Source organism: the organism of the source record quoted next, unplaced genomic scaffold (genome assembly GCF_019419815.1).
Source record: "Pyrus x bretschneideri cultivar Hongxiangsu unplaced genomic scaffold, Pyrus_bretschneideri_v1 Contig11, whole genome shotgun sequence".
Taxonomy (NCBI): domain Eukaryota; kingdom Viridiplantae; phylum Streptophyta; class Magnoliopsida; order Rosales; family Rosaceae; genus Pyrus; species Pyrus x bretschneideri.
Window position 1 is genome coordinate 4,691,953 of NW_025999402.1, and position 13,395 is coordinate 4,705,347.

The 13,395-nt window shown below is 37.6% G+C and overlaps 1 protein-coding gene across 1 annotated transcript; it reads right to left on the reverse strand.

Annotated features, from left to right (window-relative positions):
- Positions 1 to 6,704: 6,704 nt before the first annotated feature.
- On the reverse strand, positions 6,705 to 11,413 carry LOC103962179 (stress response protein nst1). Its single transcript, XM_009374856.3, has 3 exons — positions 9,354 to 11,413; positions 7,908 to 8,962; positions 6,705 to 7,056 (listed from the first exon to the last, which is right to left on the reverse strand). The coding sequence occupies exons 1-3, from the start codon at positions 10,839 to 10,841 to the stop codon at positions 6,936 to 6,938; spliced, it is 2,664 nt and encodes an 887-aa protein (XP_009373131.2). The 5' UTR covers positions 10,842 to 11,413; the 3' UTR covers positions 6,705 to 6,935.
- Between the last annotated feature and the right edge of the window lie 1,982 nt (positions 11,414 to 13,395).

The window sequence follows — 13,395 nt, forward strand, 5'->3', positions numbered from 1 at the left end:
GAATTTATTACCAAATTCGGCTTGATAGAGAGCTGTCATTCTCTTTCCTCCATTTGGGTTGCCTGTAAATGGTTACTAGCTACTACTGCTGTAAAGATGTTTGTAGCTTAAGTGATATTTACGTAATTATTTATGTTATGCATTATGATTAGGGATGGGCAAAATACTCATGGGTTTGGATAACCGCGGTTATCCGTTCATTTAAAGTTCAAGATTACGGCTATAGGTAACCGTTTAGACAAACAAACGGTTATGCATAACCGTTTATCCGTGAAATTTAAATGGACGGTTATGGGTATTACCCACGGTTATAACGGGTATCTATTGGTTATGGGTATTACTTGTGGTTATAACGGATATCCATTTACCCATTTAATTTAATATAAGTAAAATTAAAAAAAAAAAAATTTAAAAACCCTAAATTGTTGGTCTCTCCGCCAGGCTCAGAGATTATGCATTAAGGTTATCGTTTGATGCATTTTTTTGTCAAGGTGCATTACACCCTTCTTGTTGGTGGGAAACTGGAGGGTTTATGAGGTATTTTCCTACTTGCTTGAATATAGCAAAAAAATATCGTTCGTAAATTATTATTTCAATTATTGAAATTTTATGAGGACTTAAATGATTAAAATAGGAAAATGCAAGTTAAAATGTACCTATAACGGTGTTTAATTATTAGAAAATGAAAATTATGACAAATTATTCTTTTGTAATTATCAAGTTGTTAAAAAAAAATATAGGTAGGTGAAAAAGGGGTAAATGGGTAAAAATAGGATATATGAGTTCAAAAACAAGCAAACGGTTATGGTTAAATGGGTAAACGGTTATGGGTATGGTTAACCGTTTATAAACGGTTATGAGTATGGGTATAACCGTTTATGCAATTACCCAACGGGTAAACGGTTATGCAAGTATGAACATAAACGGTTATGAGTAAATAACTGCGGTTATCTGTCCGTCGTAACTGTTGACCATCCCTAATTATGATCTTTGAATTATCAAGCATTTAATGACTGAAATGATGGGAACTCTTTCGGGGAGGCTACATTAGGATAATTTCATCATAATAATATTAATGGTGCTTTTGGTTTGTTTTACATTCTCTTTTGTACGGAGGCTAAAGCTTTGCCAATAGAAAATGAATAGCAAGGTTGCCAGCGTGATGCTACTGGTTTTAAAACTATACAAAACATGTCAAAAATTCTAATGTATGCATAAACTTGTAATGAAATAGGAACAAAATAGGTAAAATAGGTTTCCAAGAGTGAGGTACTTATATAAATGTGAAAATTTGTTTATAATCTTATTTACAATGAGGAACAAAATAGTCTTAAGGGTGGAGTAATATTTACATGAGTAACAAAATGTGTCCATGAGTAGGGTTCTGCATCAGGTAGAGCTGTCTTCTTTCTTCTCACATGCAGGTTTTCTTTTGCCTGTTATATTACAGATTGAAAAAAACAAAAAAAAAAACAAAAAAAAAACGCGTGTAAATCAGCTCGAATTATACAAGTTAAAGAGTTTTTATGCGAGTGAGGAATATGGTCCTTAGAAACACTCTACCTAATTCTTGTGTCCCCAATTCCTAACTCTTACACCTCAAATCCAGTATTTGTACTCCTAAATTGTCCACAAAAAAAGAAAGTTAGCGCAAATAATGTTACAAAACACTAATTAAAAGTGGTGAACCACTAACTCCAGCGCAATGACAGAGTAACGAAACTTAAACAAAGGAATAGTATATGCTGTGAAGAGGTTGATAAAACTTGTAATAATCAATCAATAACAACTACTAATGCAGTTCCTCAAAAACTAATTCCTCAATGAAACTTTTTCATCATCCAAAAGATTTACTGCTTAATACATAGTTTGTTGTAATAGGCACAGGAACAAATTCAAAAGAAAATTTCAAGTTTTGTATTGAGGATTGTGGGTTTGCCGATGAAGCAGAAGATGGGGGAAAACTCCTACGCTTCCTCTTTGTCCCATTAAAATCTGATGAATAAATTGTTGCCTAATCATTACCAAAATTCCTCAATTAATCAAGACATCTCAAATTCACACTAAAATAATACTTGGTTCCGGACCCACTATTCATCAAAATTCTTGAATTATGATCCAGATTTTGAGATATTCATGTGAGGGTTTTCTTACATGCTTATTTTTCTGAGTAAAAAAAAAGCTAAAATCAAACACTGACACACCCCGACCTCAATCAGGCATGTTGGCCGTCACGCGAGAGTGACATAACCATGTGCACTGTGCGGAACTGGTAATGATATGAAAATGCGAATAAATAAAAACCACTAGTTATCTTACCTTAGACTAGCCTATAAGTATGAGTGAAAGTGATTAGAGTAAAGATACACACAACCAGAGCAGAGGTATCGAAGTGCAGTCCAGAAGACTAAGTAATAATTATACAGAACATAAAGAAACCCTACATTGATGGATGTTTGTCAAAACTGTCGAAGATTCCTCGTAAACCACCAGCGCCGAAGTTTACCTAAAACCTGGAGGGGCACAAACAGAAAACGTGAGTGGGCAAAAACAAAGCTTTTCAAAACCATTTATCTTCCCAAAAGTAATAACCCCTCACCGTAAAACCCGTATAAGTTTCCCAGAAAATAATACTATATACATATATAAAAACTATGCTCGAGAATAACAAACCATGAGTATGCCATGTCAATCATCTCTACGATGAATAAGTGAGCCAGGTGAATTGTACTATTATAAAGTGACATATCAGCCGGAGTCACCTAATATGACCCGTAGGCTGAATCTATAACTCAACAATCAAATCAAATCATGCACACGAGTCAGAACCACTAATGTGGTTTGTACGATAGGCTATGTGTAAATAAATACGCTCAAGTGCTACGATCACGTGAAGGCTGTGCGAAGTATTGCAAGTCACCTACGAGTCAGAACCACCTAATGTGGTCTGTATGACAGGTTGGCACCTGCCTTGGATCCAAGGTAAGTGTGTGGTGCGGGAGGTGAATGATCTTGTGAAGGCTAGGCCCTGACCTCGGGCGGAGCACTAACACCAGAGTGCAAGATATAAATCACTAAATGCAATCCAACATGATCATACACAACATCATCATTACCATTAAAATATACTCACTTGAGGCTTACCTGAGCGTTCGCAGAGTCAAGCATAATATACACAACTATACGAATGCATATATATATATAACCAAAAGCCAACTCACTGATATATAGATATATATATATAAAAGCCAAAAATCCACTCACTGATATGTGGCCGGGTCGTAACCCCCAAGTCTCACCTAACTACGCTTGTCCTCTGGAAACGTTTTACCTATATGTGAAACAACTATTTTAACTTTACTTTTAAGCACATAACCAACACTTTGTAATAACTTCTCATACGTTGCTCAATTAGGGTGTTTGTATATACCATCGTGGCCTACTCAACACCACGAGCATCCCCATATTTTTAGAAAAAAATTCAACATCCCACGTGCCGGCCATGCTCAGGCACCTGCCTGGCACATTGATAGATTCCCTAACGGTGTTAAGGAATATTCTGTTAAGTAACAGCGTATACCATTAACTTTACCTGACGCTGTTAGTATATTCCGTCAACTTTGACGGAATATTCCCCTTTCTTCTTCGGTGGTTCGCCGGATTCAGGCGTTGGCCGCCGCTGCACTCGCCGGTTTCTGGAAAAACTTTAAACCTTAATATCTTCGTCGTTTCAACACCAAATTTCATGAAATGTGTACCAAAATGAAGCTCTCAACTAGGAGAACACATCCATACCTGTTTGGGGCCCTAAATTCAATGGAAAATGATTGGAAAAATCCTTGAAAAAATCGGCTACTCCTGCACACCAGCTACCGAGCTTATTCCAACGTCCAAACTTAACCAAAAGTAGTCTAAAACGCTAAAGGAGTTGTAATAATACATTTCTAAGTCTCAAAACTAGCTAAGACCTTTGCGATCACGTCGGAGAAATTACACTCCTTGCCGGAGCTCGGGTATCTCGAGTTTCCGTGGTCCTTTCCTCAAACCAAGGGTATGGCTCGACTCGTGAGGTCGAGGGAAACACGATAGTACTAACCTTACACTTGATCTGTGAGTGTGTGACAAGATTCAAAGGTTAGGGGGTTTGGTTGTACGGACTCAAAGAGGATTCGAGAAAGGAAGAGATAAATGGAAAGAAGGTTGAACGTGTGTGTGTCCTACGAGATCGGGCATTTTAAATTGTCCTAAACCCTAATTAGGCTGCATGACCAAACTCATGCAATTTGGGTTCAACCTAATTTCCTTTCTTCCTTCGTAATTCTTCCACTGCAAACCCGACTCAGCCCTGAATTGCATCAACATTCTTGTGACTTTGAGAATAATTTAATTATATCAATGGGAAAAATAAATTTAAAATTTTCTATGTACCACCACGTCACAAGGCCCATGAGGCAAAATAGTCATTTCCACGTATTCGAGGATAAAATATATATTAATTCGGGACGGATTGTCACAAACACTGTCAACAAAACGAATGCAAATTATACTAAAAACAGTGTGAAAAAAACAGAAACTATATATACATAGAGAGAGAGACCTGTCAGAAGCAAAAAGCGAGAGTGATATTTGAAAGAATGAATATAATATATATAACTCATTTTCTTTTTTCCAATTTATATTTACTTTTCCCTTCTCTTCCTTCAAGGGTCTCTTTACTTTCTTGATTAACTTTTACTGTAATTTTCTTTTATCCACGATGAAAAGTACTTCTAATGCTATTCTCCTTGTTGGCTCAAACCATGAGGTATATTCAGTCCTTTTAGGCATATGTACTATGGTGGTCTAATAACCATTTTATTCTTAGTTTTTAATTCTTACTTTTTGTGTTTGAAATATGAGGAGAGTATTTGGGGAAATCAAGGGATGAAGAAGGATGGTGGGAGCAAGAAATAAAGAAGGAATGGAAACAACTTAAATACAAATAAATCTAGAGACAAGTTGGGACAAGGAACATTTGGAACAGTGTTCAAAGGAAAGCTCTCGAGTGAGATCTTTGTTGCTGTAAAGATGCTCAACAATTCCGAAGGAAATGGAGAAGAGTTTATCAATGAAGTGTCAACATTAGGTCGGATCCACCATATTAACGTGGTTTGCTTGGTTGGCTATTGCGCTGATGATTTAGACGAGCCTTAGTTTATGAATTTGCACCAAATGGTTCACTACAAAACTCATATCGTCAGTAGACAGCAAGAACCATTTTCTTGGTTGGGAGAAACTGCAACATATTACTCTCGGAATAGCCAAAGGAATTGAGTAAGTTCACCACATATGTGACCAACAAATCCTTAATTTCGATATCAAACCTCACAACATACTATTAGATGACAACTTCAACCCAAAAATCTCAGATTTTGGTCTTGCCAAGTTGTGCTCCAAGGAACAAAGTGCCGTTTCCATGACAACTACCGTTTCCAAGACATGAGTTGCAAAACCACACCTGCAAATGGGGAGACAGAGGACTACGTACAACTAAGGTTTCTTCCTCTTTTTCATTTTAGTTTTAATTTTCTAGATTTTATGTTTTTTTTTCAATTTTATTTTATCTTTAATATTAGTTAAAATCCACATAAGCATCCATGTCATTTAATGAATAAATAAGAATCATTGGATGTCATGTAATCAAAAAGTTTAAAAAGAGTGTAAAAGTATTTGTAAAAATATTTGTCCTTATATATATATATATATATATATATAAATGCTCATAACGACAAGTCATACAACTATTTTGAATGAATCAATTTGAAACACACAGCATAATCCATAAATCTTAGTGACAAACTCTAATCGTCTGACTGTCATTTACGTTTATGCTTTAATTTATCATCACTGGAAGCCAAGTTTCTTTTTTAAAACATAATCTTAGAAAGAAAAAAAATGAACAGTTAGGATCATTGCATCACGTTCCTATTTTTAAGGTTAGTGCAAATATTGCTTGATGAGCACACGTAAGGCGCAATTTTCACATTTGAAGTAATTAGATGATTTTTTTATCCCAAAGTCAATGACGTTTCCAAATAATTCCACGTAAAACCCTATTTAGCTGTTAAGATGGAATTTTGGACCAAATTTTACAACATTTTAGCTTCAAAAATTGGACTCTCGCACTCCTATTGAATCTTCACGAAACAGCTCTCTTTTTTTTTATTTTTTGGGACAAAATGTTCACTGTTAAATAAGCAGCTGAATACACCATGACCAATCAATAGATCTCTCAAAGCATATGCACAGAGGAACTACTAACCAAGCACATGCTTGACTACCAAAAAACCTGCATGTTTGTTAAACTAAATACAACCCTAGCCATTCTCTGGAGTTTAACTCGCTTTTTTTGTTGGATTCTCCAACAGGGAAGCAAGTGCTTTCCGGCAACTTAGTGAGAAAAAGCCCCTACCGGACCGGAGTTAGTGGAAAAGAACTATAAATAGGAATGATGGGCCTCATGGATTCCTTGCTAGTTAGTACGTTACAAGACATCCAACATTCATCTGCATCATGGTTCAAGCAAAGTGAGAGGGAGGGCAAACGCAGGCAGAATTCTCCATAGAAGAAACGCCTCTCCCCCTTCCCCTCCCTCCCCCCTTCGCCAGGAACAAAAACGAAACAAAAGAAAATCTGAATAGCGAGACACAAAGCTAGCTGTTACCTGAAGAGAAAAAAGCATGCATGTCATGTTGTATTCCTATCCAAGCTAATGTTACGTAAACATCAATCTCCCTTATAAAGAAGAGCAGGAAGATACAATGCGTCCAGTATTTCTGAACTCTCCACCAAAAGAGGCTATTTGCCCACTAGTACAGTAAGAAGAGGTCTGTTTTTCTTTTCTTTCTTTCTTTTCATGTCCCTCATACTCCTCATTTTCTGTTATAAATTAAAATTTACCAAAGCGGCTGTACATTCGGGGTGGGATACAGACCCCTGCTATGAGGCCTCAACACAGATGGCTTTCCAACACTGTCCCCCGTTCCCTTCACAGAGCATTCATCCCATTCCTTTCCGCTGGAAAAACAAAAATTAGATCACCATTATCCACTTGAAGGCATTTTCAAACGATGAATTCTATTTAACATTGAAATAGCACAACAAAGTTCAAACCAATCAAACACAAAATCAAAGCAATGAATTCTATTTAACTTTGAAATGACACGAACAATCCAAACCAAGGAACCCCATGACTTGGTTACAAGCTGCATAAATCTACTCTGTTGTCCAACCATTCAAAACAAACTTATACTGGCTAGCTATTATTAGGGGTATCAAGAGACAACTTTAATTGCTTTTCAACTCTGGGGTTGCTATGGATCAGTGAAACCCCTACATTCATTCATCCAATGAGAACGTTTGGCAAATAAACAAAAATATAAGCCATTTAAAGAAAAAATTACTCCTACAACAACATAACAACTAAAACATCAAGCTATATACCGTGCACATCCAAACCCTTTTTCAGCACATTAGAACTCCAACGTCCACCATAGTTTTGGATTACATTGCAAGAACTGAAAAAAAAAGTGTAGATATTTCAACTTGCCCTTCGGGATTCATTATTGTTTCTAAGGTTCTAATGTCCACCCTAGTGTTGTAATGGATATATTGCAAGAACGGCAAAAAATGAAAAAAGTGTAAACCTTTTAACTTTCCCTTCATGGTTCATTGTTACTTCTAGTTGACATTCTTTGCTTCAGGTAAGTACAAATAATCCCAAGTCCTAACCTTTACACACTACTATTTCACAACAGTAACCGCGCCATAATTATTGATTAGTCTATAAAAGCCCTATGAAGGACATAAAAAGCAACTTTTAGAAACTAACAATTAAAAATACAGAGGATGAGGTGCGATGCACTTACTTTGACCACCCGTTTGCTTGAGACCGCTCAAATGGATGGTTTCCAGTAGCTCTGATGGTACTCCCAAAAATCAGTTCATTCTTAGTAGTTTCGCCCGGAGGTCTGAGAGGACAATGGTTTTCAGCAGTTGACAATGGAGGAAAAAAGGCCTTCTGCAACCAAGGATCATGATCACTGGACCCAGTAACAGGGCTAAAAGTTCCGCCATTCTGGCCATTGCCAAGAAAAATGCTCTGGTTCTTAGGAGATTGAGAGCCAGAAACAACCTGATCTTCTGAAGTAAATAGTGATACTGATGAAGGGTGTGTGAGATCATCCTTGTTTGATCTGTTTAGTTCTGGAGGCAAAAACCAGCTTGGAGAGCCACCTGCAAAACCTAGACCATCGTGACCAAGAGCACAACTGTTCCACATTTGCCACGTTCCCTTATCATTTGCATTTGCATCATCCAGGGGTGAAGCATGCATATCTTGGGCCTTTGGGGTACTAGGGAAGCGACTAGAGTTATTATGCTTTTCTCGTGACATTGGTGACTCAATTGGAGATGGCTTGTTCACTTCAGAAGAAGCAGGTCCATTCTTCAATTTGCGAGGCCTCTCCAATCCCATATCTTTCACAAAACCAGTCCCCATGTCCAGTTGAAAATTATCAAGTGACTCAGAAACAGGCCCAAGCAAGGATACTGGATCAGGGACGTAACATGGGTCTTCAAAAAGCTCTGGCTCCTCAGGTATACGTTCATGATGCCCTTCACCAATGCGAGGAAGTATGGGATCAATTGCAGGTGAAAAACCTAAACTGCTGCTAGTAGATACTTTTGGATAGGTAGTTGATAAAACGAATGGTGATGGCAGCCCAAAGTTGATTGGATTATCAAATGATTGTACTGACAAGGACTGACCAGATAACTGAGGACTTTGAACTTCTGTCTGAGACTTTGCATTTGGTCTACTTATTACATTTACACTTGATGATGAAGGCACGGATGATGAACGAGTAAACAATTGCTGCCATGATTTTTTAGGTGCAGTCCCTGACTGTGGTTCTGAGTGAACCTGCATCGAATGCATCACAATGTAAAATTTATTGTATGCATCTAAATTTTGTTATAACACTCCTAATATTATTATCATTTATGTGGCAACAGGAGTTGAAATTAGTGTTTCACTTTTGTAGATTTTTGGGTTGACGTTCCAAGGAGGAGCCTGAATCTACTTAAGTTACAAAACTGTTGAACTTGATACAATCACACTTTTAACGCTCAGAAAGGCAAGGCCAACCTAATAGATGAATGGCATAATGAAGAAACTCAAGTGAATGGACCACAGCCATGAAAATTTTAAGTATATAAATTCTACCTTCAGACTGAGGCAGGCTACTGATAACATATTTAAAGTTATATGAAAACACATATAAAGAAAATGAGGTATAAGGCAAGAAACTTACAGGGTGGTGGACACTCTTATCATCTCCATTCATAAAAGGTCTCGCAGCTACGCGCTCAGGTGGATATAAGTCTCTCTTCTGGGCATAAATATGGACATGATCTACAGAACTGCTAGATTGGGTTTCTTTTGTCACTGCAGTATTAGCACCCTTTCCAAAGAAACTACCACCACCAAAGGCCTTTGAAGAATTAAAAATTGTACCCCTCATACGGTCCAGGTACCTAGATCCAGCATTTCCCTGAATAAAATTGTTTGTATATGAATTTTTTACACTATGCCCCGTCTCTGTGCTTTGTCCCTTAAGAAAATCTGCCCCTGATTTCAGAAGTTCGTGGCGGTCAATATCACTCTTCTTGTCAAAGTCCCGCTTTCGTTCACTTTCCTTACCTGCTCTCTTTTCCAGCTCTTCTGCTTCAGAGTTGCTCTTGCTAGAACCCTTGTCCTTCTCTTTCCTTCTTTCCTGTCGTTTCTTTTCTGCTTCTCTCTTAGTATCTTTTTCCCTCGCAGGTGGTGATGATTTCCCATGTTCAGCTTCCTTTTTCTCATCCCTAATTCTCCTGCGTTCCTCCACCAACCTTGCAACTTCCTCCCTCTGCTTTCTTTCTTCCTCCTCTAAAAGCTCCTTCTCTATCCTAGCCTGTCTCTTCTCTTCAGCTTTTCTGCGAGCCTTTTCTCCTCTACTCTCATTCAAGTTGGCCCCATTCTCGCTCCTTTTGGCCGATCCATTATGGTCTGTGTCAGATGCATCATCTTCCCCTGATGTACTAATCCTAAAAAGCTTTCTCCAAAGCCATCTAACACTCAAGAAAATAGAAGTTAGTAGCTTGCAAGCAAAATTAACAACACCTGAATACGACTTCTCTGCCAAACAACTCTCATCCCCCCCAAAAACACTGCTCCCGTCCTTTCTGCAATAACTAGACTTCCCAGTAATAGAACCACCGACCCAATTTCCATTCTCCAACGAATCTTGACTGTACATCCACCCATTTTCAGACCACACCTTTCCAGTCAATATCCTTCCAACCTTTTCAACTAACACTTTGATGATCCCAGAATTCGAGAGTCCCATCCCGGGCACAGGTAAGTCTAAAACTGGTCTCTTTGACATATGCCCACAATACGAACACATAAACCGACCACCGCCAGGATTCTGATCCCTATACGGAGTCTTGCAGTTTCGACACCGCCTCGTTGCTGTTTTCCTCAGCTTGTGCAACTCTATTGCCTCAAACCTTTTCCTCTCTCTAAGCATTGCATTCCTCCGCACCCGCCAAGCCGAAAGCTGAGGCATCAAAACCTCATACCAGAAGAGAGTAACCAAGAGCACAACAACACAAGCGAGTCTAGGCGAAGTTATCTCAAATCGGAAAGCTGGTGGTAGAAGCTGAGAGAGACCCCATAGTCCTATTAATGGAATAACTAACCAAGGAAGCATCGTAGCAACCCGGCGAGACCACTTCTGAATCACACAAAGTATACACATTATCCTCTAGCATACGCCTATCTTTCCCCCCCGACTTGAATTTCGACAAATTAAAAAACCCTAAGATTCTCACACAGCAAACTTCCCGAAGCAACAATGCTCCCAATAGTAAACCCTAACACTAATATCCCGCTCAAATCGAACAGCAAGGCACCAAATTTCTCAACGTTTCCAAGAACCCTAGAAACAACTAAAATCTCGAACCCTTCAAGATACAGAAGAGCACGGAAAAAGACAATCCACCATTAATGGTTTGAGCAGCACCCAAAAAAGCTCAAAAATTCAATCAAATGTTAGGGTTTTCAAGATTCCGAGCTGCCCGTCAATCAAATGGGTTCAGCAATCCGGAGACTTACAGATTCGAAGAGCATGCCGTATTGGGAATGAGGGCAAAGTTTCGGTAGGCTAATCGGAGCCGCCGCTGCCGTCGCTTTGGAAAGGGTTTGGGATCCGGATTCGGGTCGCACCGGCCGTTGAGCTCGTTTTATCGTTTTCGTTGCAAAACAGCAACAAGAAACTCCGATGATGGAGAGAAAGCAGAGAGACGGAAAAGAAAATGCAAGATTGCGAGGAAAACAAATTATATAAGCAACGGGTGGACCCGGTCTGACCGGAAGTGAACCGGGCTTTAAATGGTCGGTTTGGTCATGTTGATAGGTTATTAGCGATTAGTCCCATGTCTTATCATTAAGCTAAAATGTCTTGCAAACAATTTTTGACATAAGTATATAGAAAATATGGGTTTAATTTGAGGGGCAGGGTTGATTAATTGTGGAAGTAATTAAGTAAAATTAAGTAGCACGACATCAGAGTTCAAATTTTTTGTATCCGTCCTGCATCAATCAATGATAAAGATTACAAAAATATTGCACAAACAATAGGTGCAGAAGATTTGATGTTTGCTTATTGATGGGGGCATTTAAGGAAAGCGAGATTAGCATGTGAAATGTCTTTTACAAGCCAAATTAATTACTTAATTACATCAAGTCAAACTTTGCCTGCCAATTTGTCAAAGTGAAGGGGGTCTTGGGCTCCAAGGAGGTTAGATTTTGACTCAAATCTGAAGAGGAGGGCAGCTCTTTTAGGATAAAGATGAGAGGAAATCTTGGGACACATTTTTTGACGTGAGTTTTATCAAATAATTGTTGGGGAGAGTGAAATTTATGTGGATATAATTCGTATTTTTCTCTTCAGCTTTGGATAATTGACTACAAAATTTTTGAATGTGAAAGTAACTAATTTTATTTGAACTTACATCTCAAATCACAAGAAAAAAGTTTACTTGATCTACAAGTTTTGTGATCATAGTCGGTTATTAGATATTAAAGATTTTTTTTCTTTAATTTGGTTTTTTTTTTTTTCTTTTTTCGTGACAATAGTTGAGAAGCCCACGCGATTATTCAATTGTTTACTTAGCGTCAATGGAAAAATTGTCGCTAGCCGCCTGACACCTTCACATGGTTGTGATTTGAGTTTTAAGGACACGTTGTTTGGAAAAGGAAAAAAAAATGTAAACGAGCAACGAGTCATAGTCGAATTAATAGGCTATACATACCTAGTTTTCTTATTCCCTCTTTGCTTCTCCTAAATTTCTCCAAACCAAAAAGAAGGTACATATATAACTAACCAAATCTTGCAAGTCGACTTATATTGCATTATTGTCCCTTCTCTCATCACAATGTCACCAAAACTATCAAACTAAAACTCACTATTCCCTAACACATACCCAACTCAAGAAAACGCAAAATAAATACAGTAACTAGTTCACTAGCTAGTTGTAGTAGATCTCGTGCCACTCTTCTTTCCAAATTCGAATCTCCGTGCTTGTACTATCTAAATTTGAATGACAAATTAGATCGTCATATTTTTTTGTTTAATTACAAATTTATATTCTAGAAGCTGCCTAAGTCGGCAAAAACAGTCTGAAAGGCCATTGCCATGGTTTGAAACTATCGACGGAAAATCTAAAAGAATTGGTCAAGGTTATTCCAAATTGATTTTATATTCGCTAACGCACTAAACACGAAAACAAATTGAAATATTTCCTCATCGAAGTCAAACTATTCAAGAATTTCCTCAAGAATAAAGTTTGGCTCCTCAAAGACTTTAAAAAATACTTTGTTGCTTTATAGACCTTCGTGTTTGTGATCGGAATCGTTCATATTATAAATTATTATGTAAAAGTTATCTCTACAAAAAATATCATTCAATGAACAAACTGTATCAGAGAATATATGGTTCATAATGCTTTCGCTACTTCCGATTGGCTGTTTTTATACAGTTCAAACTTTAGACTAAACAATGCTATATTTTTCTAATTTTTTGGAAAAATGATATTTACAAAGTAATTTCGAATATTAACATTTCCGATGATAACTGATAAGAATGAAATTCCGTAAATAGGTCGGAAAATATTTTGTAGATGAAAAAAGTGATATTGTTCATTTCCTGAACTCCATTAGTAGTACTTCTAGAGTCCCTTCCTTCCCCATTGATGAGTCAATTTCATATTATATATTTTACCCTATTCTTAGTATATTTTGGTTAATATTTT

Bases quoted from the DNA above. Each gene is read 5' to 3' on its own strand.
- LOC103962179 (XM_009374856.3), bottom strand. From the start codon at position 10,841: ATGTGTATACTTTGTGTGATTCAGAAGTGGTCTCGCCGGGTTGCTACG. The intron at 8,963-9,353 runs GTAAGTTTCTTG...CATTCGATGCAG, and splicing joins ATAAGAGTGTCCACCACCCT to GTTCACTCAGAACCACAGTC. The intron at 7,057-7,907 runs GTAAGTGCATCG...TTGTTTTTCCAG, and splicing joins CAAGCAAACGGGTGGTCAAA to CGGAAAGGAATGGGATGAAT.